This window comes from Ascochyta rabiei, chromosome 11 (genome assembly GCF_004011695.2).
Source record: "Ascochyta rabiei chromosome 11, complete sequence".
NCBI lineage: Eukaryota > Fungi > Ascomycota > Dothideomycetes > Pleosporales > Didymellaceae > Ascochyta > Ascochyta rabiei.
The window spans coordinates 434,320-458,211 of record NC_082415.1 but is presented as its reverse complement, the minus strand read 5'-3'; the positions used below and the strand labels follow the sequence as shown (position 1 = coordinate 458,211).

At 53.1% G+C, this 23,892-nt stretch overlaps 11 protein-coding genes across 13 annotated transcripts, besides 7 other annotated features; 1 reads left to right on the top strand and 10 right to left on the bottom strand.

The window, feature by feature from the left end:
- Nucleotides 1–1,450: 1,450 nt before the first annotated feature.
- Nucleotides 1,451–1,474: a tandem repeat.
- A 262-nt stretch (nucleotides 1,475–1,736) lies between these two features.
- EKO05_0006787 (Carbonic anhydrase) lies at nucleotides 1,737–2,624 on the bottom strand (the record flags this gene model as incomplete). The annotated part of the gene is made up of 2 exons (XM_038940834.1): nucleotides 1,737–2,411; nucleotides 2,466–2,624. The coding sequence occupies 2 exons, from the start codon at nucleotides 2,622–2,624 to the stop codon at nucleotides 1,737–1,739; spliced, it is 834 nt and encodes a 277-aa protein (XP_038797321.1).
- A 1,558-nt stretch (nucleotides 2,625–4,182) lies between these two features.
- EKO05_0006786 (uncharacterized protein) lies at nucleotides 4,183–5,139 on the bottom strand (the record flags this gene model as incomplete). The annotated part of the gene is made up of 2 exons (XM_038940679.1): nucleotides 4,183–4,419; nucleotides 4,480–5,139. 2 exons carry the CDS (start codon nucleotides 5,137–5,139, stop codon nucleotides 4,183–4,185), a joined length of 897 nt encoding a protein of 298 aa, XP_038797320.1.
- A 2,033-nt stretch (nucleotides 5,140–7,172) lies between these two features.
- Nucleotides 7,173–8,171, bottom strand: EKO05_0006785 (uncharacterized protein; the record flags this gene model as incomplete). 2 transcript variants are annotated; one of them, XM_059636883.1, is made up of 2 exons in its annotated part: nucleotides 7,173–8,011; nucleotides 8,066–8,171. In XM_059636883.1, the coding sequence occupies 2 exons, from the start codon at nucleotides 8,169–8,171 to the stop codon at nucleotides 7,173–7,175; spliced, it is 945 nt and encodes a 314-aa protein (XP_059492866.1). The 2 variants fall into 2 exon arrangements, with proteins under 2 accessions (XP_059492866.1, XP_038797319.2); XM_038946217.2 differs by having other exon boundaries at nucleotides 7,173–8,171.
- Nucleotides 8,172–9,317: 1,146 nt separating this feature from the next.
- On the bottom strand, nucleotides 9,318–9,914 carry EKO05_0006784 (Alpha-galactosidase; the record flags this gene model as incomplete). The annotated part of the gene is made up of 1 exon (XM_038946216.1): nucleotides 9,318–9,914. The coding sequence occupies one exon, from the start codon at nucleotides 9,912–9,914 to the stop codon at nucleotides 9,318–9,320; it is 597 nt and encodes a 198-aa protein (XP_038797318.1).
- Nucleotides 9,449–9,476: a tandem repeat.
- Nucleotides 9,915–9,941: 27 nt separating the features above from the next.
- EKO05_0006783 (Alpha-galactosidase) lies at nucleotides 9,942–10,603 on the bottom strand (the record flags this gene model as incomplete). Its single annotated transcript, XM_038940863.2, has 2 exons — nucleotides 9,942–10,381; nucleotides 10,432–10,603. 2 exons carry the CDS (start codon nucleotides 10,601–10,603, stop codon nucleotides 9,942–9,944), a joined length of 612 nt encoding a protein of 203 aa, XP_038797317.2.
- Nucleotides 10,604–11,174: 571 nt separating this feature from the next.
- Nucleotides 11,175–12,368, bottom strand: EKO05_0006782 (uncharacterized protein; the record flags this gene model as incomplete). The annotated part of the gene is made up of 1 exon (XM_038946215.1): nucleotides 11,175–12,368. The coding sequence occupies one exon, from the start codon at nucleotides 12,366–12,368 to the stop codon at nucleotides 11,175–11,177; it is 1,194 nt and encodes a 397-aa protein (XP_038797316.1).
- A 1,075-nt stretch (nucleotides 12,369–13,443) lies between these two features.
- On the bottom strand, nucleotides 13,444–14,380 carry EKO05_0006781 (uncharacterized protein; the record flags this gene model as incomplete). The annotated part of the gene is made up of 3 exons (XM_059636882.1): nucleotides 13,444–13,755; nucleotides 13,829–14,152; nucleotides 14,201–14,380. 3 exons carry the CDS (start codon nucleotides 14,378–14,380, stop codon nucleotides 13,444–13,446), a joined length of 816 nt encoding a protein of 271 aa, XP_059492865.1.
- Nucleotides 14,381–15,516: 1,136 nt separating this feature from the next.
- On the bottom strand, nucleotides 15,517–16,518 carry EKO05_0006780 (uncharacterized protein; the record flags this gene model as incomplete). The annotated part of the gene is made up of 1 exon (XM_059636881.1): nucleotides 15,517–16,518. One exon carries the CDS (start codon nucleotides 16,516–16,518, stop codon nucleotides 15,517–15,519), a length of 1,002 nt encoding a protein of 333 aa, XP_059492864.1.
- Nucleotides 15,676–16,229: a mobile genetic element.
- Nucleotides 16,519–16,891: 373 nt separating the features above from the next.
- Nucleotides 16,892–18,836, bottom strand: EKO05_0006779 (tRNA-dihydrouridine(16/17) synthase (NAD(P)(+)); the record flags this gene model as incomplete). Its single annotated transcript, XM_038940864.2, has 2 exons — nucleotides 16,892–18,472; nucleotides 18,540–18,836. The coding sequence occupies 2 exons, from the start codon at nucleotides 18,834–18,836 to the stop codon at nucleotides 16,892–16,894; spliced, it is 1,878 nt and encodes a 625-aa protein (XP_038797314.2).
- Nucleotides 17,468–17,521: a tandem repeat.
- Nucleotides 18,664–18,799: a tandem repeat.
- Nucleotides 18,837–19,841: 1,005 nt separating the features above from the next.
- EKO05_0006778 (uncharacterized protein) lies at nucleotides 19,842–21,112 on the bottom strand (the record flags this gene model as incomplete). Of its 2 annotated transcripts, none has more annotated exons than XM_059636880.1 (2): nucleotides 19,842–20,210; nucleotides 20,690–21,112. In XM_059636880.1, 2 exons carry the CDS (start codon nucleotides 21,110–21,112, stop codon nucleotides 19,842–19,844), a joined length of 792 nt encoding a protein of 263 aa, XP_059492863.1. The 2 variants fall into 2 exon arrangements, with proteins under 2 accessions (XP_059492863.1, XP_059492862.1); XM_059636879.1 differs by having other exon boundaries at nucleotides 19,842–20,206.
- Nucleotides 20,447–20,486: a tandem repeat.
- A 1,061-nt stretch (nucleotides 21,113–22,173) lies between the features above and the next one.
- Nucleotides 22,174–22,236: a tandem repeat.
- Nucleotides 22,237–23,250: 1,014 nt separating this feature from the next.
- On the top strand, nucleotides 23,251–23,610 carry EKO05_0006777 (uncharacterized protein; the record flags this gene model as incomplete). The annotated part of the gene is made up of 1 exon (XM_059636878.1): nucleotides 23,251–23,610. The coding sequence occupies one exon, from the start codon at nucleotides 23,251–23,253 to the stop codon at nucleotides 23,608–23,610; it is 360 nt and encodes a 119-aa protein (XP_059492861.1).
- Nucleotides 23,611–23,892: the final 282 nt, after the last annotated feature.

Genomic DNA, 23,892 nt, shown 5'->3' with positions numbered 1-23,892 from the left:
TCTACAACAAGTTCCGCCTACAGTAAACAGGGCTCTAAGAGCTTTACCACCTTTCCGCGTAAAGCTACAGAACCTGGAAGGCTGCTGCCGCGTCCAAATGTTTCCATAGCATACAAGGGTGGCTACCATGCGCAGTGACCTCCATCCACCCAAAGATCCTGTTTCTGTTATCAGTGGTACATGCGCTATAAGCAACCACAAACAGGAAAACCCACCGCGCCAGTCATGTAGCTAGTGCCCTCACTCAAAAGAAACAACACCAGTGCTCTAAATTCCTCGGGTTCACTGATCCTACCTAGCTTGTTCTGCTTCGTCCACTCACCCGTCAATCCTCTCACTCGCGCAGCCTCACTCAGTGGCGTATCGACGTGCCCAGAACTCAGTGTATTGACTCTGATTAATAGGTGTACCAGTCTAGGCTCCATACCTAGATTCGGGCTCGTCTCAGTCGCGGTGCTTCCCGAAAACGTGTTCTGGGGGTGTCCCCACTCAGCCGTCAGTGAACGAGCAAGCTGATGTACTGCTGTTTTTGAGGCATTGTACGCTGAATTGTTAATCCCACGGTTACATATGTGCCCGCTCATACTTGCGATGAGAACAATGCTTCCTGTGACGTTAGCGCAGCGCATCTCGTCTGCCACTGCGCGAGCCATAAGGAAAGTACCGGTGACGTTGGCGTCGAGGATTTGACGGGAAAAGGTAGCTGAATAGTCACATGCGTCGCTATCCCCCGAGATAGCAGCACAACATACAAGACCTTGTATCGGGTAGCGTAGTTTCTCTTGATAGTCTCTTCATCTTGGACGTTGAGCTGGTAGTAACAAACTTATTCGTCTGCAGCTGATACTGATGCAAGAACGTCGCCTGCCTAATGGCTCAATGAGGCACCCAAGCGATTTAGATACTACTCACAACATTAGTCCTCAGGCATATGTGGTGCCAGATTGAGGAAGAGTACATCGCCGCCACTCTCTAGAATCGCTTTGCCAACCATATTACCCACGGCACCCGCTCCAAGAACTAGAATATACTTTCATTCTCAGCATTTTGGACTGATATCAAATGGTTGCGAAGGTTTTCATGGGAGCCATACCCAGGATTGTACGCCCATCTAATTTAAAGAGGTCTAATGTGGCTATGTGTTTGGGCAAAGGAAAAGTTATCTCCAAAAGTAATAAAAGAACTATTTGTAGATTGTAAATGAAGCTCGAAATTCAGCGTGGATACTAAGCACTGGTGGTGTGATCTGCGGCATTGGCGGGGCTGGATGAATGACTTAGTGGGCTCTTTTGGTAGGTCGCAGGAGCAGTCCTCGAAGGAGCCTAAGCGGCCAACATACATAGAACAGCGTTCGGGGGCAGGGCGAACCGTAACTCCACTGCTTCGCACGTCCACAGTACCCTACAGGAGTTGGATCATCTAACAAGATTCATAGCGGCGATGATTACATTCATCATCATCATCATCATCATCAAGAGTGGACCTCCAAGATATTTCAAACATAATTATTTGTGCATAACAACAAACGGGCTAACAAGACTTCGGGTTCCGGTGTGTCATATCCATTGTCTAAAAACCGTCAATTCATTGCACTTCGTTACTACCATCAATCCATTGACTATTTAGTGGCTTCGGGTATATGCGTACAAACAATGTCTGTCTAACTCATGTGCATGCGTAACACATCCTCTACGACGCCGCTCATATTGCCAGGATTGCCCCCCTTTATAGTAAAGCTATTCGTTAATGCGATGTTGCCAAACTTCCTGCTCGGCTCTTGCAGAGTAAGTGCTCGCGCCTAGAATCGCCTGCATCTGCTCGACACCGGTGAACATGATCTGCCTAGCGACAAACCACCTAATTCCCTCGTGACAAGGCGGGCTGGTCAAGCTACCCTGATAAGTCCAAAACTCGTTGAAATACTGCACTGACTCCATAGCAAGCGTCAGATCCAGCTCAACAGGCTCCTGAGTGCCCATGTCATCGAAACCGATCATTGGGGGCAGCTGATCAAAGAAGGTGCTGTTGAAATTGCCAGGGTCTAGCCGGAATGCAAGAACAGCGGCCTCGTGGCCCTGGGAATCAACGTGGACGAAGTGCATCTCAGCCTTACTACGATCGCCTCCAACTGAATGATCGGCCGGCGCGTGGATGTGCCACCCCTTCAGGTAGAGCGTCTCGTTATCGTAAGAAAAACTTGGGTGTGATGTCCAGTCTCCGTTGTGTGCGAGTGTAAAAGCGGGACCATAGCCCCAGTTAAAGAAATTGCCAGCCACTGCACCGGTATAATTGAATCTCGGAACGTGATTCAGTGATAGTCCATTGCCAAGGGAGAGTGCAATGGGCGATTGCTGTGTACCAGTTTGGCAAAGACGGTAATCGGGGCTCAGCTTGCCCCAGTTGAAAGAAGCCTGAGGTGAATTTTAGTCATACAGCCTTTTGGAAACAGAGACGGATGGACAAACCTCGTATGTCCAGATGTTCTGTGTGGTGTTGGCATTGGGGTTCTGTGTGGGATTGGTCTGGCGTCCTTGCAGATGTGATCGTTTGTTGTTGGAGTGCTGTGGGCATCCAAGAACGGCTGGCGCAAGCGCTGTGACAAGAGCTAGAGACAAGAAGAGCATGACCGATGTGGGAAACTGTGGCAACAGTGGACAAGAGAGTGGCCCTCAGGTTGTGTGCACAATTGCTCTTATATACTGACGAAGTGAACTCGGCCTCCTGACACTATTACGCTGTTCCACGCTGGATCACAACGGGCAAGTGCCAAGGAAAGCACTGCACTTGCAGGGCAGATGAGTGAATTCAACCTCTGCCAAGAGCTATCGAGTTCCTTCGCACTTGCCCAGGTGTACAGCCGCCATGCACGCGTCGTGAGCAGTGCTTGGAAAGCGGAAAGTAGTGCCCGTCTTTCGAGGTCCGGCTGACGAGGCGATATGCGGAGTAGGCACCATGTTTTCCCTATCGTGAGATGGCGGGCTTGGCAAGAAACAATTCAATTCGGTGGCTTGTTCGGCTCTTGGCGCAGGAAAGCAAGCGTGCACCTTGCACCGAGCCAATGCAGGAAGGACATCGTCGTATTACGTTGTAATTGCAAAGCCTCCAAATCGGCTGTTTACGGGGAGACGTTCAGCAGATTGGCCGGGCGGGTGCGTTGATCGTGCCTAAGGCCTCGCATTTGTGATCTACCGGGAAGGATTTCAGCAGAACGACAAATAGGGCCAAAGTCACCCAACCACGTGGCTGCGTTGTGTTGAAAAACCGTGCTCACAAACGCCTAGAACCGGAAGAATACCAGAACACCGCAACATCATCTTTTACTAGATAGTAGAGTACAATAATAACAATAAATTAGGATTACAAGCCTAGACTCACGCGTCTGTAAACAAGAAGCTGCTCTACAATCCTGTCTCACAGATATCATACTCAAGGCTGTGAACATCGAGATATACCGTCAGTAGGAAGAGCCACTCTTGCAAGTGCCGTTCCACAAAACAAAGCTGTAGGCAGTTAAGCCTGCAGATAGCTTTTGATCTTGCATCACTGAAATCGTACGCTGCCCAACGTCAGACAAACTACCGGTAGCGCCTCATCGGAATTTTTGAAAGTATCGACATCGTCCGACGCGACGTCTGGAGTATCCCTGCGCAAACACAAGAGCTCTGTGGTGCGGGTCGTAGGCGTTCGTCGAAAACGAGATACCGGTAACTCACGTGGTTGCAGCAATTGCATCGAAGTTTTGTGAAGGCTGGGGCGCCGCCTTCACAAGAGCAGCATTGTCTGGAGACCTCAAGCATAGCTTGCGACTCTGCTTGAGCCGTCCAGGAAAGCCTGTACCAGAGAAACTTTGCACATACGTAGTCTAGATCAGTTGCGGGGCTGGCCAATGCTCTAGAATTGCGCTGGCCCGTGCTGCAGGAACAATAGGGAACGGCGGCTTGGCTTTCAGGCCTGGTGGAGAGCGATCTCGAAGCCTTGGAAAACCTTGGTATTCGACTTCAGTCTTTTGTTCAGCAGCTGGCTATTTAATTCAGTTTGTTGCTATGTGTCTGACGGACCAAAATTCGAGTTACTGCAAACGTAGCCGGATTTGACTGGAATCCGCGACAACAGAAAGGCCACAGCAACTGGCAGCACAAAGAGTAGGCAGCATTGACGAAGTATTATTGGCAAAGCCGAATTTTAAATGTCAAAGGCGCCATTGCTGAGTTCCTGCTCATACTCTAAGTCAGGCTGGAACTCGCAGTATAGGCTCTCCGGATCGCTGGCCATCTTGAAGGTATATGCTGCAGCATCATCGTCAACGAACACCTTCGGGACACCATTGGCCGCTGCAGCTTCGACCATAAGTTGTATCTCACACGACCGCTCCATGAGTGTGTAAAGGTACGCCGCCTCGTCGACTGTACCTCCGACGGTCTAGGATCAATTAGAATGACGACCCGTGGAGAGCGACTGCTGGCATGATGATGTACTCACCAATAGCCCATGATTTCGCAAGATCATGCCTTTACCCTTTGGTCCCAAGGCATCCGCCAGGCGCTGTCCTTCTTCTTCACTAAACACGACCCCACCGAACTCGGTATAGACTGCCTGAGCATCACCGTAAAAGTAGGTCACGTCCTGGTTAATCATCTCGAGTGGCCGGGCAAAAGCGCTCCACGCCTTACCCGCTTTTCCGTGGGTGTGACACGCAGCATTTACATCTGGTCTTGCTTTGTGCACCGCCGAGTGTATTAGGAAACCTGCGGCGTTCGCGGGTCGACTTGTGTTTCCTCCTATAGCTTTGCCATCGTAGTCGACCAATATCATGTCTGAGGCTTTGAGAGTGGCAAAGTGTTTTCCCAGGGGGTTGGTCCAGAAGGTATGCGGATTCTCAGGGTCGCGAACGCTAATGTGACCGCTCATACCTTCAGTAAAGCCTTTACGAGCAAACACACGGAACGCTCCGGCCATGTGATTGAGAATCCATGCGCGTTCTTTATCGTGCGAAGAGAAGAGAGGTATGCCTGGCAGGCAAACGCCCTGCGATATAGCCTGTAGCGGCGTTTTGTCTTTAGTCGCGTCTTTGTTTTGGGGCACAAGCTGTTTGGTCTTGAGAGTCGAGGTAGGTTGAACAGCAATCGCTGAGGGGGCCATTGTGGGTAAGGTGATTAACAAGTTCCTCAGGCTGCAAACAGGACTGGGGATGGTTATGTAAGTAGTCAGACTATGGGTCAGGCAGATCAAACAAGGCGTCGCTGTTGAGGCGTTTGAGTGCCGGTGCTCGTGCCTTTATCAACCATGACGGCTAATGTCCGCCGATAGGGCGTGTTGCGGGGTGATACGATACGCGCGCTAATCGCCAGTGGTGCTCAAACTACCTAATACCTCGCGCTGCTCCACTTGCTTATCGCGAGGATTCCTCCCCTCAGAACGCGCAAAATCTAAGCTCATGAAGCTGGAGAGGTTTTGAAGTGCAGAGAAGCCGCCAAAATGGAATGAAAGAGAGATAATTGATGCCACTGCTCGCTAACAACTGCATCCTACTAAGAGGAAGCAAACAGTCTAAGAGTCAAGTAAGAAAACTTTGTAATTCGGGCGTGTCTCGCCCTCTCGACCCCACTTATAAAAAGACGATCTATCATCTAACAAACGAAAGTCCAGCTGTGCACTAGAAAGTCGGATTCTGAACGGCTGGATTAGTCCAAACTTCAAGTGCAAGCGGCAGAAAAGGTAATCAGCTAGTAGTCACTTGAAGCTGTAGTATAAGATGGGTGATGGACATGTGATGAAGGCATGTGCTAGAAGAGAATGTAGAGTTGTGGCCGATGCGTTTCTTGTGCATGTATGTATATGAAGCTCATCTCGTGGTTGCGAGCCTTAAAGATAAGAAAACAGATTCCTTTCGCACGGAGATGTAACCTGGCTAGGAAGTAAGAATCTGAAAATATCAAGATCTAGTGGAACATCTTTGTTGCAAAACTGTTGCATCATTGGGGCGGAGACGTGGTGAGCTTTCATAAAACTTACCAGATATATAGGGCTGGAAGCACGGAATATGTGGCTTGGAAGTATATGTTGTTGAATAAATGAACACAGGTTGAAAGGTCGAAATGTCAAGGACAGGTGAACAGTAGTGTCAGGTCATCGAGAGTGTGTCTTCTCAACATTGTAAAGATCAAGATGGGGACGACTTACTAAGGAGACCAGAGAGTCAGGTACTTTGTATGAGGATAAAAGTGGCTCCAAGTGTGTCGTGTATTAAGATATCTCTTGTTGTTGAATGGCGTGTTGTCAGGTTATTGACCTGAGAGGTTCCGTGTCCAAACCCAGGATATTTCCCCGCTCTTACTTGCTAGCAATGTCTGGGCCGAAGCGCATACTCAGCAATATACCTGCCCTGTTTTGCTATCATGGGCTGGGCCTAGGCGCAATCCCGGCAATTCTACTCACTCTTAATAGTTTCTTGTCTTGTTTGTAGAGCACAGCTGAGCACAGAGTAAAGAAAAATGGACGGAGCTTGTAGAGAGCGTTATGGAAGGCCGAGTATCGGGTTATGTTCCCTCCAGCTTCGAGAAAGTACGTCGTTTGAAAAGACGAATCAAGTGAAGTCGAAATGTGAGATCCCCTGGAAGACAGGAGGTCTATGATAGACCGACACGACAAAGGGAAGACAGATATGGGAGCGAAAGGCACGGCAGGACCTGTGACACTCCGCCGAGGAGTTATATCACAGTGTTTAAATCCTGTGAATGGATGTAGGTATATACAACAGAGGCCAAATACTAATGGTGGACCCTTGATATACAGCTGAATGTATGCAGCCAGACCGGATCGACTACGAACTGCTGGCCTTGCAGTAATAGAAAAATTATTTTCGACCGCATTTAAAGCTTATGCGGGGCGCTTTATCGAGGCACAGGGGCAAGTCACCAGTCTCAGCGGTAGGCATGATGATGGTGGCCTTTCCATGCAACAGTCATACATCGGAACGACAAAAGCAAAAATACTTAAGAATAAGGCTCAGAGATACAAATCATTGATATTGCAATCGCCACTCTGCTATCTATCTATCGTCATGGTAAATCACAATCCGCCATGTCATCACTAGCACATGCATGACCAACTTGCGTCACAAACGCAACCCCTCTCTTCTTCTGCTTAGTCCCTCTTTCTCGGACACGTATTACTCAGACATACTTGACGGTGAGCTGCGAGTCGCTGTTGATGGTAACATCAGTGTAGACAGTGCTATCCTGCTTGAGGTCGAGGATAGTAGCGCTGCTGAGACTTTCAGATCCGCCGGTGCTAAGAGCAGCACTGGCCTGAGTGAAGACAACTGTACCAAAGTTGCTAAGAGCAATCAGGCTGCCACCGCTCTCGAAGTCCTCAACAATCCATTCAGCGTTCTGACGGCACAAGACAGAGCCGCTGGGCGCGCTGAGAGTCTGGCTGACGCTCTTGCCGGTGCTGACGTTGGTCAACTTGACGGTGCCCTTGGTGGTCGATGTGGCCGTAATGTCGACCTGAATAACGTTGCCAGCGTTGACAGCGAAGTTGCTGAAGTCGTACGCATAGTCAGGGTACCACTCGTACCAGGCGTCGTAGGACACAGCACCAGAGCTGGTTACAGTGAAGTCGATACCGGCCTGAAGGAGACCGCTGGAGCAAGAGTCCCCATCAATGCCTACCCAGGCCGAGCCGGACTCATCACCGTCAGAACCAACGTGCTTGGGAGTTGGGACGGTGAAGCGGCCAGTAGCGGACGTGAAGTAACCAGAAGATGGTTGTTCGAGAACAGCACCGGACCAGTTGGATGAGTATTCGACATGGGCGGTGCTGTTGTCAAGACCCTCAACAAACTTGGCGTTCTCCTTGAAGGTGCTGCCGACCTCTACCAGGGGCTGAGACCTGTGGCGGCGAGTGCCATCCGCACGAGACTGAACACGTCCGGCGAGCGTAGAGGGACGAGCCAGAGCGGAGCCAGCAATGGCGGCGGAGACGAACGCGAGGGAAAACTTCATGTTGACTGATAGGAGTGAGTTGATGGTCTTGCCGAAGAAGTAAGGGAATCGAAGTATACAAGTTGAACGAATGCCTGAGGTGCAAAAAGTCTTACGCAGATACTTCTGACCTTTATACATCTTCATCTCGAGACTCTGCAACACCGTATATTCCCACGCTACCATTGCATGTGATGGCCCAATGGCTCGGAATCGACCTTCAATGATACCCTCCTAATCTCTATTGATTAAATGGCTTCATATCAAGCTGGTGTTGTTCTCCCGCATAGACCAAAGCACGGCGGAAAGGATCAGTCGGGCAAAGTTCCGTAGAGTTCACGTTTTGATTGGCTGCCACCATGCTTTGCAATAGTATGCACGGCGAAACGGCGATGCAGCAGTGGATTCGAATCTTGCAAGGGTTTTGAGGATCTAATCCCAAAAGAATTCGAGTTTCGCCGATGTTAACGAAACAATTCGACGTTCAGTGGATTTCCCCACTGATGTGCCTTCCTTTTCGGGAAGCTGACCGAGTTCTAAACTTGATAGCGCTTCGACATCTGCACCACTGCCGTCAGGAAAGCCTACTGTTATTTGTTTCATAAAACAGCAATTTCCTTGTAAGCCTGCAATTGTTAGCTTAGTTTGTGGTCCTCTCGTGCTGTGCCCGTTTCGGTAAAGGACAAACCAGTGCGTAAGACATGCCTCGGCAACCAGTAAGAGCACTGGGGCAAGTAGTCAGGGGGGATGCTCAATAGACTCTGTCGATAATCAAAGGGTATGGTAGGTGTGCAAATAGATTAACTGCAGCAGAGGCTTGTCGTTGCTTATCATGACAGCCGACACTTGGCAAGGGTGCATGTGGTCTTACTAGTACCAAATAGGCAGTTCACGATACAGCACGCCAGTTCCAGTTCAGATAACGTACCTCCCAGCGCGTATTCGGATGCAAGGCGATATTACCTTTCGTGATGTGCCGCGCTTTGCAAGTGCCAAGGTTGCTTGTGTGAGCTTGTCTTCCGTACGTGCAGGACTTTATAGCTGCTTGTTCTACGAAGTACTCACTCTTGTCCTGCAGAAGCTTGCGCAGCCGTCTGAAGTATCGAATATCATTTGTTCGTCTGAACCCGGACTTTTTGATCTTGCTCGATACCTGATGACGACGAATCTGAGGGTTTCCGTCAAACCTGAACGCCCAGCAAAGGCCTTCTCCACCCGCTGCTCACGAGAGCGTACAGCTTGACAGACTCCAACCTGGATAAGTCCAGATAGTTAGAGGTGTATGAAAGACAGGAGCCCAGGCAGGACTCAGCATTTCTCGCATGTTAGAACTCAGTTGCTGTAATAAGTCCCGTTTGGCCATGTGCACTGCCAATAGATGGCGCAATAGGACAATCCCAGCGCAGCTGGCTCGGGCCCGGGCCCTGCATCATTCAGCAGCAATGCTGCAACACCATGCGGCGGTAATGTAACTGTAATGTTACGTAGTGTCGTCCTGTTGTTTGTATGCGCCCACGTGTCGTACACGTCGTAAAGGCGGCCCGAGCGGATGGCCCAGCTCTCAGTCAAATTGAAGAACATGTCTTGCGGGACATCAAGGGTGTTGAGAAGCATGAATACAATGCCATAGCTGCTGTTACCAGACCAGTACTGTGCGAGATGCGTAGCGTTGGAGACATTGTCTGGCAGGTCGTAGCCCCAGCGGAACGGTGCGATGGATTCCCCAACATTGGGATCTTGGTTGATTTTGATGATGTCTGGATTTTTGTGAATTTCTCGAGCCTCTTCGGTCGCGTTGGGCAGGTTTTTGGATATGAAGAGCGGACTCTTGAGCAGAGCCCAGGCTGTGAAGTGGCTCTTCGCTTCGTCGATGGTGAGATTACCGATGGGGTCGCCCTGCCCTGTGTTACCCACCTCAAGCATATCCATATCATTATGCCCGTAGAATTTGGTTGCCTAGTACTGGAAGCTTGCGTTGTCGATGATGGCTGCGAGCGAGTTCCACCACGGTTTGATGTCGCCGTTGATGCGCCAGCTATGGCCCAGTCGTTTGCCCCAGATCCATGGTTGCTGCCAACCCCATTCGTAGATAGAAAACCAGAATGGCTCCTCATCCTTCTTTGCTGCTCGACTGGCAATAGCTTTGGCCATGCGTACGTAACGATCATATACATTCTCTTGCACTTCACTGTCGAATGGAATGTAGCAATTATCGTACTTGAGATAGTCAAAGCCCCATTCGCTGAAGGTTTGGAGATCTTCTTCCTCATGCCCATAAGATCCAGGATACCCGGCACATGTCTTATAGCCAGCGTCTGAGTAGGCAGCTGCAGAAATGCCCAGCCCCTTGAGCTTGTCAGCCAAGCTTCGCATACCCGAAGGAAACCTCTCCGGATCTGTATGGTCGGTCAAATCAAGTCAATGCGTACGAAGAACAGTTTCTTACCTTCAAGTAGCTTTCCATCATCACCCCGCTCTTTCTTCGTAAAGCAGTCGTCGAAGATGATGGAGTTATATCCTGCTTCAACGAGACCCTCGTCCACCATGGAATGAGCCATATCCAGGAGCGCCTCCTCGTTATAGTTGCAGCCAAAGGCGTTGAACGCTGAACAAGCCATAGATCAAAATCTGGGATCGAAAAGAGTTTACCCCAGATCTTACTGTTATACCCCATTTTGGGTAACTTTCCGACTCCATTATTCAACGCCGCTGCGCCAGCAACCAGTGAGCTGAGTGCTGCGGAACGCATCTTGAGTATTCAATACAAGGACTATTTCCGAGATTTAGACACAACAGCGCTTGTTCAGTTGAGCTGACCCGTATCAGGGGGAGCCAAAGCTTTAAGTCTCCCTCCATCTAAGAATGATGTTTCGGTGAGCAACAAAAGTTCCAAGGGCCCGCTGTCGTGGAGTATCCGAAGATCATGACACAGATCCTAATTTTCGAAAACGAAGCTCCTCCGTGTCGAAAGAGGAATTCATGTTGTACTTTCAGCGAGCCGCTGATTCGTGGAAACCCAATTGGCCCCGCAAATTCGAGACTCCCTACATGCGAGCGGTGTGTCCCTAACAGTGGTCCGTAAATCTGCAGTAGGAGTGGTTCGTCCGGGAGCACAACCGGCTTGGCTGAGGTAGACTTGACGCAGCGACAACCTAACTGGTCTATATACATGAATCGATTCTATGACATCTAGTCTGACTCTACGTCTAGTTCTCCAATGATGTCTAATTCTAGGTTTTGATCTTTGCAGGCGCTCTTTACTTCTTTCAACACTTTGTCGTTGCCCTCGACAACAATTATCTTCTTTAGTGTTCGTGCGACGACAGCCTTGTTCTGAAGCATGCTCAAAAGGAGGTCTGTCACTTCTTCGTCCCTGCCTAGTTCATTAAAGAACTCGAGGACCTCGAGCTCGGGAGGAAGGCCAACCGAATGCAGGCGAGGCTTCTTGGACGACTTGCCAAAGAGCTGATAGTCCCAGTTCATACGTAGCTCCTTGAGTGCCTCGAATTCTCTGAGTCGTAATGTTTTGCGACAGCCTAAGGTTGGGAAGTCAATAGTGATGCTCTTTAGCGAGTGTGCTTGTGAGCTGAGCGCGATGATATAGTCGCTGAAGCTGTCAGAGCTTTCTTCCAACTCGGGCTCCGGCTCTTCAAGCTGTGTCATGACGAATTCTTCCAGGCCTATGGGAAACTCAAGCACATCGGACAATGTATCGTCGCTAATATCGCATTCGATCAGGCGCAGTTTCTTCAAAGCTGTCTCGTGAGGACGCTCGAGCGAGTCGAACCCCCGGTCGTCTAGTTTCGCTCTCCGGATGGTAAGACTCTCAAGTTCGGGATGAGCGAAGATGTGGATGTTCTCGCGTAGATCCCAGTACTGGTCGTCGGCGCATTGGTAGAAGAGTGTGCACGTCTTGAGGCAGGCTAGGTCGAATGGCCCATTGAAGAGGCACCCAATGCCGTGAAGCAGCTTGTCCGGCAAAGATATGTCCAGCTTCATTAAATTTGACATTCTTGACAGCGAATGCGACGGGTCGTAGTGGTTGCGGAACGGGGCATCGAGGGCCAGCTGAGCCAGCTCTGACGATGGGTACGCCAACTTCACTTCATAGATGGCCGATCCGCGTCGTGGTCGACGGCCCAGAGACTCGCTGAAAGTGAGGTGCAATTCTGGTGTTTCGAACAAGACGCTCTTGTACAGCACAGCATCACCAAGGCGATGATAGCGCTTGTTCAACCGCGACACGTTGCACAAGTCGCGTTTCGACATACGACCCAGCGTCTCGAAAAGCTGGAGTAGAAGTTCATCAGGCAATACATCGAGAAGATCGCGCGCAACGTCTGCGCTGTTGGTGACTCCATCTGCGTCGATGTCGATGAACATGTTGCACGACAATCTGAACTACCGGTAGCAGCAGTGACGTGGAAAAGTGGCCCTTGTCGCCGAAATGCGGGGAACTTGCTGTGGGGAAGGCGCAAGGCTGCAAGTCGGTGTGTCGAAGATTGCAAAGGCAGAGCAGACGTGCAGGGTTAGCGATAGGAAGCGTAGGATTTTGTAATTATTCCATGGCAAGACAGGTACAGCTGGAGCGTTTCGAACGGGATGTTGGAGCCAGAGATGTGTGGTAGGTGGCGTGAACTTGGCGAGATCAATCGCGCCTTCGTGATTGGGCCAGGTCCTGTCCTAACCGTCTCCCGTTCAGTGCGCTCGACCCCCTCTCGTGCCTGGACAGCATCCAGGCTCATCAAACTCTTTTTAACGTACCTGTAAGATGACACTTACAGCACTGTGACTCCGTGGAATGAAGTGAGCTTCGTTCAGCAACTCCTAGATTCAGCTTGAGACGTGAACCCTTCCTCCTTCTATCATTTAAGGCATAGCGAAGGCTTCGAAAACCCAGTCACAACTGCAAAAACTTCGAATCTTACTTTTGGTATAACAGGTTTGGCACTGAACCACCCTCGAATAGAGTAGTCGCCTATTATTCATACACACGAAAACAAGATGTTTGATTCCCTCAGCTTTCAGAATAGAAAGGGGGTCTGGATAAGTCTGCACTTCCTTGATCGAAGTTGGATGTGTCCTACGTTCGGAATTGGAGCATCAATTCTTCAGAGCTTGGAACTATGAGCTCCGGCACCCCACCTATCTTGTACGATAGCCCTAGTCTCCATCTCTTTTACCTTCCCGTCACCATCCTCTCTTTCCACGTCATCAACATGGAAAACCAAATGCGGATCCGCAAATGCCAGGTCGTCATCCGTCCCAGCTCTGAACACTGTGACATGTGTCACCGTCTTGTGCCCCAGCTCTTTCTTGCGCTGCATGAGGAAATACGCAAAAGCGGCGTCATTCGGACTCCCTGCGTGTTCCAATTAGTATCATCTCAACAACCCACGCTCGCAACCACGTACACATCGACTGTCACTCTCAGCACGTACCGAGCAAAGCGTATCCCTCATCCGTCGATGTATCGAATTTGGTGCCGGGCCACTCGCTCAGCGTCCTTCCATTCGCTGCAAGACAGGTGGCGATGAGCTGGTTTGTTTTCGTCGTTGCTGATGCCCATCATGAAGAAGAAGCGGATGTTTCTGACGTTAGGGTTCTCCCGGACCCAGTATCCCCATAGAATATCGGAGAAGGCGCGTAGCTGAGGCAACTTGGATGGGTTGGCAGGCTTGCGGCCGCCGAACCATGTGTTGGATGCAGCATAGACGGGTGATTCCAGGAAAAAGCCGAATATGGCACCGCCTTCAGTGTTTGTGCCGAACTCGTAGCGTGCGTTTGTTGCCGGTGAAGCTGTCAGTGTGGGGGAGATGAACGGTGGGTGGTAAGTGGCCTACCTGATATTCAATACCATCGACGGTGTACCACTGGTTGATTGCAGGTGTTCCCGCTTTTGGGTCCCAATGCTCGACTCTGTAGCATGCGATTTCTCCGCCTTCTGGTTTCGACTTGCTATTCAGACCAAGCGACCTCATCGCTTCAGAGATCTTCCAGTGGTCGTTCATCTTACAAGAGTAAGTTGTAGGATCGACAATCGACCATTCCCAGGTCTGAAGCTCCTGATTGAGGTCACCCGTCCAAGGGCTTGCCGCCGATGGCGGTGTGCGCTTGTCTCCCATCTGCAGGCCGGCTTCCTGATCATTCCCATTAAGGCCATACGCCTGGTTGAATTTAGCACTCGTTAGTGTCTGCAAGTAAAAAAAACATACTAGTGCGCAACCTTTGTCAGTGAACTTCTTCCAGTCGGCATCACTGGCCATGTCATCATCGAAGAAGCCTTGGACAGCTCCATCGCATCTGAACCTGTTCGCTGGTTGAGATTGGTCTGGTGAGCTCAGAGGCGCTGCTAGTCCGGGCGTCTGGATGTCTTTTATGGTATCACGAGCCATTTGCGAGACACTTGCCATCGCTCTATCTACATCGAGCGCGCGACTAGCAGCGGAGGCAGCGATTTCAGTGACGACGATGCCAAGTTGCAACCGCATTTCTGACAAATGGGCCGATGTTAAGTTGAGTGAGGATGCGGAGGGGAGAAGGCGTACTGTTCAACAAGTAATTTCACCAGACCAACTCTCCAGGGTGTGTGCGTCGTATGAGTGAGCTCAATGGTGAAGGTGAAGTGAAAGTAACAGTTCTGTTTTTCTTTTCCCCGAACGTCTTGTGCAATGTGGAAGCTTGTGCCAGCGAGAACAACCATTGTACCAAAAGTACCGATTGTAATAGTGCTCCCAAGAATCCAGGACCAGGTCATCAAATTCTGGCGGGGATTGTAAAGCTATTCGAAACCTCGCCGCTGTCAACAAGTCTGGTTCATTGTCCACATGAACCCCGCCTGTACGACGAGTGACGCGGAAGCTCGCATGCAGGTCACACCCAGTCCGCATGATGCGATAATGTACAGTGACTTCGCTTAACACCTTAGGCCAAACGCGATGCACATGATCTCAACTTTAGTCTCAATCGTTCTTGTCAGCTGTGCGCAGACTGTAAACAAGTATCCCAGGCGCATTTATTCCACTGATTTCCAATACGTGAGTGCGGCGATGCGATCTGGCTCTCCAGTACGCAGATCGATACATGGACAGCCTAAGAATACTGTGAGTCGCATGGCTTCTTTCACTCTCGTTTGCGTTCGTTCAGTGGTAGACTTCCATGACCTGGTTCTTGTAGCCTAATTCGTGTACCCTTCTTTCAGCGTTATAGATCTTGACCCTCGATCGCTGGAGAGCCGTAGTCGTTACGCTCGGATCTATTGGGCCAACTTCATTGTTTTCCGCAAAAGTCCCACAGTTTCACCTACTTCTGCAGACAACTTGAGCTCGTACAGTGGGAAGTTGTCCAACATAGTAATGATATCTCCTACTTGCGAGGATTGAGGGCTGCCAGGAGGGTTTTTGAGCTGATACCATAACCGGGTTGCTTCGTCTGCGCAAGCATGTGCTGTAGCAAAGCTGTGTGGAAGAGTGTGGCTTCGTTTAGACATGCCTGTCTGTCTTCAGAAACTCTTATCGCTGTGTGGTCTTGCTCAGAGCGTGTTGGAGGTCCTGATTTTATACTTGAACACAAGGGACCGCAGTGGATACTGCATGTTGTGTGATCGCTGCCATGCCACTACCTGCTTCCAACGAACGTCTCCTGTTAGGTTCCGACTAGTCCGCGTCCGAGCATCATTTGCACGCCAGAGCCACTCATCGACCCAATCTTGACCAAGACTCTTCCACAGATCTGGGACGTCGTTTACAGTCTTGGGAATGCAGGAAGTGGATGGAGTCGCGTTACGAGTGATGATCTGTTCAGACACTGCATTGGAAGCAACTGCATCCGCCGATTGATTCCCCTCGCTGTTGGCATGCCCTTTGACCCATATCAGCTCGACGCGTACCTTGTGCGCTTTAAGCCAATATGCGCGTGCGTATAAGCCCTCAAGCGCAGTCTTCCTCACCAACAGCGGCCCTACGGCGTGGCAGGTACCATTTCTAATATGTTTCAATACTTCGCGAGCATCTGAGTAAATCCGGACAAGTTGATACTGATGCCCCCTCTGGGTGTATTTCTTCGCTCGTCCCAGGGCGGCGGCGATGGCGATGACTTCGGCGTCGGTGCTGTCGCCTTTAGTGTTTGGACCGAGCTGGTAACTGGCTGAGTAAAGCTGTTCAGAATCGCGCCATACCACACCAGCACCTAGAAAGCCATTCCGGTTCGAGCCATCGACCCAACAGACTTGTGCTTGGCGTAGTTTAAGATCGTTTTCTATGTTTTGTAGGCGTGTGGCGTCTTCGAGTTTCGCAACGACTGAGTCGGGTATGATGATGGTGCCAGGAAAGGTGGGTTTGGGACCGAGAATCGAGTCGCATATGCGCTGTAACCTGTGTCTTCTGACATGGAGCTTTTCCTTTCTCACCTTCGCTGACCGCAGAATTGAGGGGTGGACTTCTTCTCGCGAGCGTTCGTGCGCCTTTTGAAGCTGTGGTAGGCGGCTCCGAAGGCCATCTCTCGTTTTGGCGGTCTGGCTTCGTGTGATCGCCATAGCGCTGAGCCAGTCGCAGCGGTTGAGCAGAAAGAGGTAACCAGGTCAGAGATCGCTTTTTTGTGTTTAGAGGACTCGTGTCGTTCTGAGGTGAAGGCGACTTGACCTGAGCGATGTTGCGCCAGCGACGGGTTACAATGACAGAGCAGTACCTCATACTCCAGTTTAGAGCAAACCCAAGCCTGTGGAGCTTGAGGTTCTTTCTGGACGACAAGGCGGATGGGGGCGGTGTCAGTGATACGAACATATCATGGTAAGTGGCTGTGTGCAACCCAGACCATATACAATCAGCAGCTCACTCTTGAAGTCACTATTGACGTTGGTGTTTGAAGTCTTGATCGGGTATATCGCGTCCCATCTCTTACTACTTACCTTACCCACAAACCACGCCCTCTTTCGGCTCCTCGACAACGCCCTCGCTCTTCTCCGCTCTCTTCTCATTCACCTCCAAGCTCTCTCTACTCCTCACGTCACCATTGTCCACGTCCTCCCTTTGCACCCTTCCCTCAGGCTCCAGCCCAGCCTTCTTCGCCTCTTCGGCCTCCATCTCTAGTCTGCGCTTCTCTTTCTTACTCAGACTCATGCTGCCCTTCTCAATTGCCTCCTTGGGCAGCGGTCGCACATAGGGCTGGCAGACCCAGTATGGGCGCTTGCAGCGCGCGACAGTGGCTAGTGAGGACTCGTAAGGATCTAGGTCTTCGAGAGGCTGATCGGTGGCTACGGGGTTAGTGTTTGCGGTGCCGCTGGCTTGTTCTGCCTCGTATGCAGCTATGCCTTCCTTGACGGCTGCTTCGGTGAGCTTCAGGACATTCTCAAAGGCGTCGATGTCGCCAGTCCTTGATCGGGCAAGCGCATCGCGGACGTTGTGGTGCTGCGATACCAGTGGTCGCAGGAGATGGAAGAGATGCGCCTGCATGGCAGTCAAGTTGGGGTTGGAGGTGCGCTGTCCCTTCTTCTCAGCTGTCTTCGGTGTCTGTGTCTGTGTCTGCTTCTGCTTCTTCTTTGGCGGGCCTTCTTCTTCGTCCGGAGCTTCTTGTGCCGGCTCTTCTGGGTCGCCTGGCATCCACAGCGGCTTTCTTGTTGGTGGTTCTTGGCCAAGCGCATACTTGTGGATGATGTCCATGTACCGCCTCATGACTGCATCCATCCTGTATCCACCCTTGCCATCCCTGCCGCGCCAGTATTCGCGGCCTTCTTCTCCTACTGCAGGCGGCTCGGCAAATACGGTAGGGTCGTAGAGGTTTGCTTCAGCGCTCATGACACCGTCTGCGCCTGTAGCGTCCAAACAAGCCTGGATATCGGCATGTTGCAAGATGTTCCCGTTGGCGAACATGACCGTGTCCTTGGGCAAATTGTCTCGCAAGTAGCGCAGGATAGTCCAGTCCGCCAGTCCTGTGTTGTGTCCCTTCTGTTCTCTCCGCCGGCCGTGCACTGTGATGATGCTCGCGCCGGCATCCAGGATGGTCTTTGCGTACTCCAGCGTTTTCTCCTTGGTCTCAAGAACGCGCATCTTGGCGGTGATGGGGACGTCCAGCTCGTCGTGTACTTTCCTGATCATCCTTGCGATGAGGCCCCAGTCCTCCTGCAGAAACGCACCGTATTTGCCCCTCTTGGCAATGCCTTGTGGGCATCCCAAGTTCAGGTCTACCGCATCGCAGAAGGGCGCGACGTGTTTGGCAGCCGCAAGCAGGTCGTCGGGGTCGTTTGAGCAGAACTGCACCGTGAGCGGTCGATCGAATGCAGGGTTGCCGTCGAGATGTCTCTCCGAGACTGGCAGCTGAGAGACGTGGTAGCTGTCTGGGGGCGAAGGTAGGGTCGACTTGAGGGGTTGAAAGTGTGAGTCGCGGTAGTGCGCCTTGTCACCGAACATCTTCGAGTGGAACATGGGCGAGTAGGCTAGGAGGTTTGTCTGCTGCGCGGGAGGGAGGAAAGAGCGTGAGAGCAGTCGCCATGCCTGCACCGTCTGCTGTCAGTGGCTTGACCAGGAGGAGAGAGAGAGAGAGCAACTCGACGAGACATACAAACTCTGATTGCTCCACCATGGGGGCGAGGATGAGCTTGGGGCTCCCAATGCTCTCGTAGAATGCGCGCCCGTGCAGTTTTACTTTGCTGCCACGTGCAGGTGTCATGCCATTGCCATTGCCATTGCCGTTGTTGTTGTTGTTGCTGCTGCTGTTGCTGTTGCCGTTGCTGTTGCCGTTGCTGTTGCCGTTGCCGTTGCTGTTGCCGTTGCTGTTGCCGTTGCTGTTGCCGTTGCTGTTGCCGTTGCTGTTGCTGTTGCCATGCGTCTGCACGCTTGGCGCCGTCTCCGAGGCCATGGTCGCAAGCAGCCGTCTTGATAGTGGGAAGACTCCCGCGGGGGCTACAGCCAGCGCGCCCCCCAACGCTCGGGGCAGCAAAGAGCGTATGGTGGGTGCAGCTAAGAAGCAACACAAAATATCGTGGGCCCGGGTACCTGGTCGGGAAGGCCTAGGACAGGGTGGGGGTGTACGGCTGGATGGGGAGTGCAATTGTCATGGCCACAGAAAAAGGCGACATCCAGGGACCAGAAAGTCCTGACCAATAGCAGCTCACGCTGCGCCCCGTAGGTCACGACGTAGTCTAGCACCATCTGCACTGTCTCTGCGCTCGTCATCGACCCAATTCGCTACCCAAGTACGCGCCTTGGTCCTCTTAAGCTGCCCGTGGGCTGTTCCTGTCTCCTGTCTGCCCTGTCGAACCTGCCCACCTTAGCAGGGTCACCCCTATCTGCCTTGTGCGTGCACCGCCATCACCAGACCAGCTCCCTACGGTCAACAAACTGCCACTGCCATCACGCTACTCTGGCACCACGCACTCAACATCGCAAAGTGATTGATTTGGTCTTTCATTCATATTCCATTACGCCATTACCCATCGTGACTGTCGTACCGTCTACGCGCCGCGGGAGCCATAACTCCAAAGCGACTCAGAACGCCAGAGCCTAGCGAGCTCCCTCAAAACACAATCACCACACCGCAAAATCAAAACGCCTAATCGTTTGGCTACTCTCTGCATCAGTCATCTCCATCGGCCACCGTCGACCGTCGACCGTCGGCCGTCTACGGACCTCCAAGAGTACCACAGGAAGGAAACGCTGAAGCGCTGTGCAATGCAAAATGCCGCCCGTCTGACCATGTAAATGCAGGACGCCGATGCAATGCTGTTGTGCAGGTGAAGAGGTGGACTGTCGAGTACCATGTGTACCGTGTACGAGTCGTCCGGATATCATCGAATCGGAAAGAGAGGGAAATAGAATCCGCCCGTGCAGCGTGTTGGAGTTGGGAAAACTTGGGAGAGAAAATCTAAAAGGTGCTCCAGTTCCAGGCGCCCTGGAAGCTTTGCGCAAGGCTGCCGACACGGGCCTCCGGACGCTTGGCTGCTACGGGGGCTTGGACGGGCTGTGCTCCGGCGCCGCTGTTGCTCGAGCTCTCGCTGTTGCTGCGGCTCAGGCGGAGGTGCTCCCATTCGCGGAACGAGCTGTGGCAGCGATCGCAGGCGCGGTGCCACTCGCCCTCGGGATGGAAACGTGCAAGTTCGTCGAGGCGGACCTGCTTGGACGAGTCCTGGGCGCAGAAGATGCCGCCGCACTTTCTGCAGTGATGGCGGCGGTTGAACAGGCCAAAGGGTGCCTGGCACGAGGGCGCCGAGCATGCTGATGTGGATCCGTCTGCCTAGAAAGGGGCGTTAGTACAACTGATCTAGAATGGTTGACAGCAACGACAGGGAGCGTGCCATGGCCCCACGGCTCCATTTTTGTTGAAGCCGAGGCTGCAGCGAGGCAAACAAGGCCCTGCGACAGTTGCAGCCTCTAGCGTGGGGCAGCACGAGCGACGAAGCGAACACGGGAGCAGAACATGTCCTGTCGATGCCGACTCGACGATGCTTGTGCACTTGCAGCTACCATCATCGACGACGACGACGACGACGACGACGACGAGGAAGACGACAGCAGCAGTGGCATTGGCGGCGTTGAGGTGCAGCCACATGGCGTCGAGGTGCACATGTTGCGAGCGACGCTCTCGGGCGGTCGGCGCAGACAGCGCTAGAAGGATCCACCCCAAAGGCTGCACGTAGGAGCCAAGAGGGCACGCGACAGCGCGGGAGGCTGGGACCGCCATGGGCAACCAATAAGAAAAAAGCAACAACGTACCTGCCAATGGTTGCGTGTGATGGGGCCGGCCATGGGCGACATGGGCACCTCGTTGTAGATGCTGTGCATGTCCTCGTTGTTGACGTAGGAGACGGGCGTGGCGGCGCCGTCGGTTGTGCTGGGGAAGCCGCCGTTGACGGCCCAGCCGGTGCTAGGTGAAGCGCAGGCCGAGTCGTGCTTGGGCGGAGAGTGCTTGGCGGGGCGCTCCGTCTTCCTGAGGGCGGCGGGGACGCCGAGGGCCTGCTTGACGGGACGGATGCTCCTGTGGTATTGCAGCATGTTGGGCGTCTCGCGCGGCGACGTGGGCGAGACGTTCATGGGGGTGCCCGTGGGCGAGTACTGGGCCGACTTGCGGTAGGCATGGTGGGCGTAGGGCGCAGGGTGGGAGGGGATGGCAGTCGCGGTGGAGAGGTGGGTTGCCATGCTGGCCGTGGACGAGGTTCGGGAGGGGTTTGGAGGGAGTTGGGTAGCGAGGGCGAGCGAGACAGGCGAGTGCTGTTATGTGCAGCGCGTGCGCTCGAGGGGCCAGGGATTGGACGCGGGATTGGAATAGGAATGGGGCTGATAGGGACCGACTTGGCGGTGAAGGGAGGGAGGATACAAGGCGAGTGGCAGCGATCAGCGCCGAGAGCAGTCGGTGCCTGGGCCGCGGTGCAACGGGCGGTCAACCAAGCCTGGGGAAGGGCAGCTGCTGAGTGGTGTGCGACTGCAGACGGGGTAGGGCAGACGGGGCAGACGGGGCAGACGGCCGTTGTTGATTGGCGGCAGGCGTAGAGGCTCGCGATAAGAGCAACGGGCAGCGGTCGGTGATACGGACGCGGTGGTACAGCAGCAGACGCTGGGGCCACTACTGTGTCGATTCTCCGCGCTGGCTCAGCGGCGCATCGCCTGGGCAGACAACGGCGGCGGAGTGGCAGAGTGGTGGAGTGGCGGAGTGGTGGAGTGGTGCGGTAGTAGAGTGGTGCGGTGGTAGAGTGGTGCGGTGGTGCGGTGTTGAGGTGGTGAGGTGGTGAAGCAGTCCAGTGCAAGGCGGGCTTATGCTTTCGGACAAAGGCCGCGTGAGGGTGTGGAGAGAGCAGTCGCTGTCTGGGGGCGTGAGGCTCTGTCACTCTGGGGCCAGCAGTGAATTAAGTGGCCGCTGGTCATAATCGCCCGTTCAGCACGCGCCAAGGAGCATCCCTGTAGCTCTGTTGAGGCTATCTACGGCCACCTCGGCCACTTATTCATGGCTGGTTGTAAGCACATGTCTGTGTCCAGCGTCCTGTGTCTGCGTCCTGTGTCTGTCTCCTGCGTCCTGTGTCTGTCTCCTGCGTCCTGTCTCGTGTGTAGCGGACAACGGCGCTGCTGTCCACCATGTCACTGCACAGCCGCGAGCAGGCGACAGGACGCACACATGGGACACTGCCATTCTGCTGCATCCTCACCTCTCTCTGATCTTCATGCCCTCCCCTTTTGGCTCCAGCGCGCACAACACTCGGCCTTCACAGCGGACAACGGCCAACAGCCACCAGCCCACAGCCAGCAGCGACCGGCCAACGGCCAACGGCGACAGCCCCGTTTCACTAGTCCCTCTTCTTATCACTGGCCAACCGCAGCGCAGAGAAGGGCTTCAACTTTTCCCCGAGTTTTCGTCACCGATGCTCGCGGCCATGCTTGACAAGCGGCAACTCACTCCTCGCTATTCATTCTTTGACTGCCTCCTTGCTGCGAACATCCACCTCCACCGCGCCGGCTCTCGGCCAATTTGCGCGAGCCCACACATGCCTCGACGCCAACTACCGGCGGGGCGCGCTTGAGCCTGCCAGGGTCTGGTGAACTGTCCTGACTCCTGACCACGCTGGACGCTGGACGCTGGACACACGCACGGCCTTCAGACCCTAACCGCATCGACGCCGGTTCGTCGCGGCGTGGCCAAAAGTAGCTGATGTGGCTGGGCTGGCATGGCTATCGGCTATGTCCAGACGAGCCTTCGGAACGGATCCATCGTTCGGCATGCAAGCTCCCGAACCTCGAGGGAGGTATTCCGCCCGTCCACTCGACTCCATCGACGAACACGAGGGAGGTATTCCGCCCGTTCACTCGACTCCATCGATGAACATGAGGGAGGTATGCCGCCCGTCCACTCGACTCCATCGATGAACACGAGGGGAGGCACTCTGCTGTCCTTCGATCCAACATTGCACGTCTTGGTGGCAGCACTGCGCTCCATCCTCCATCCCGCTTCAGCAAGGGCCACCCTGGGGCCTGTTGGACAATTCCCAGAAACGGCCGATCGGAAAGCGCTCTGTGTTGCAACTTGCTCCCTCCGTGGAGTCTACCATCTGTTAGGCCCTCTTTCTGGCGCGCTCTCATCAAACGCACAGACGGCGGCACGTAGGCGGCACCCATCAACAGAGAATTCGCCACTCGTCTACTCCTCGACTCCCCTACAACGCTTCCCCTGAGCCACGACACCCGTTGCCGCTTGCAACGCGTTTCCAGAAGCGAACCCTGGCTGTACTTTGGTTGGGATCCGCGTTATCGGGAGAACCTTGCAACGCCTTACCTACCTGTGATATCAGATGCCTGTCGATCATCGAGCTTCCTACTGCCCACTGCAACTCGACGAACCCGGGCCGCTGCATCTTCGTCATAACAAATGTTTATCCCGACGATCACTACATCACACAGCACACATCATACATCACACATCACACATTGCACATTACACATTGCACATCACGCATTGCACATCACGCATTGCACATCACGCACTGCACATCACGCACTGCACATCGCGCACTGCACATCACGCATTGCACATCACGCATTGCACATCACACATCGTTACATCACAGGCTGGGGAAATTTCATTCCGGAGAAACAACATCCTGAGGGCTGAATGCTTGTCGATCTGCGATAAGCACCACGGGCCCTGTTGACGCTTGCGGTAGGAGGTAGGTATTCCGTGCGGCTGTGATCGGTTGTCGAGTGGCAGATAGGAAGGTCACCACTCAGAACACAAGCTGGCTCTCCAAACGTTTCATGTTAGCATGGGAAAGCGGCTTACGACACGCCACTCCTGTGTACATGAGGAGGCGGTCAAGGCGGCTTTCTTGGCACGTTATCAAACGACGATAGATGGTTTTGCCTTGGCCAGCCAGGCCTTTGTCCTCAGATAGCTGTAGACTCCCACCTTTTGTTGGAACAGCTGAGTATCGAGA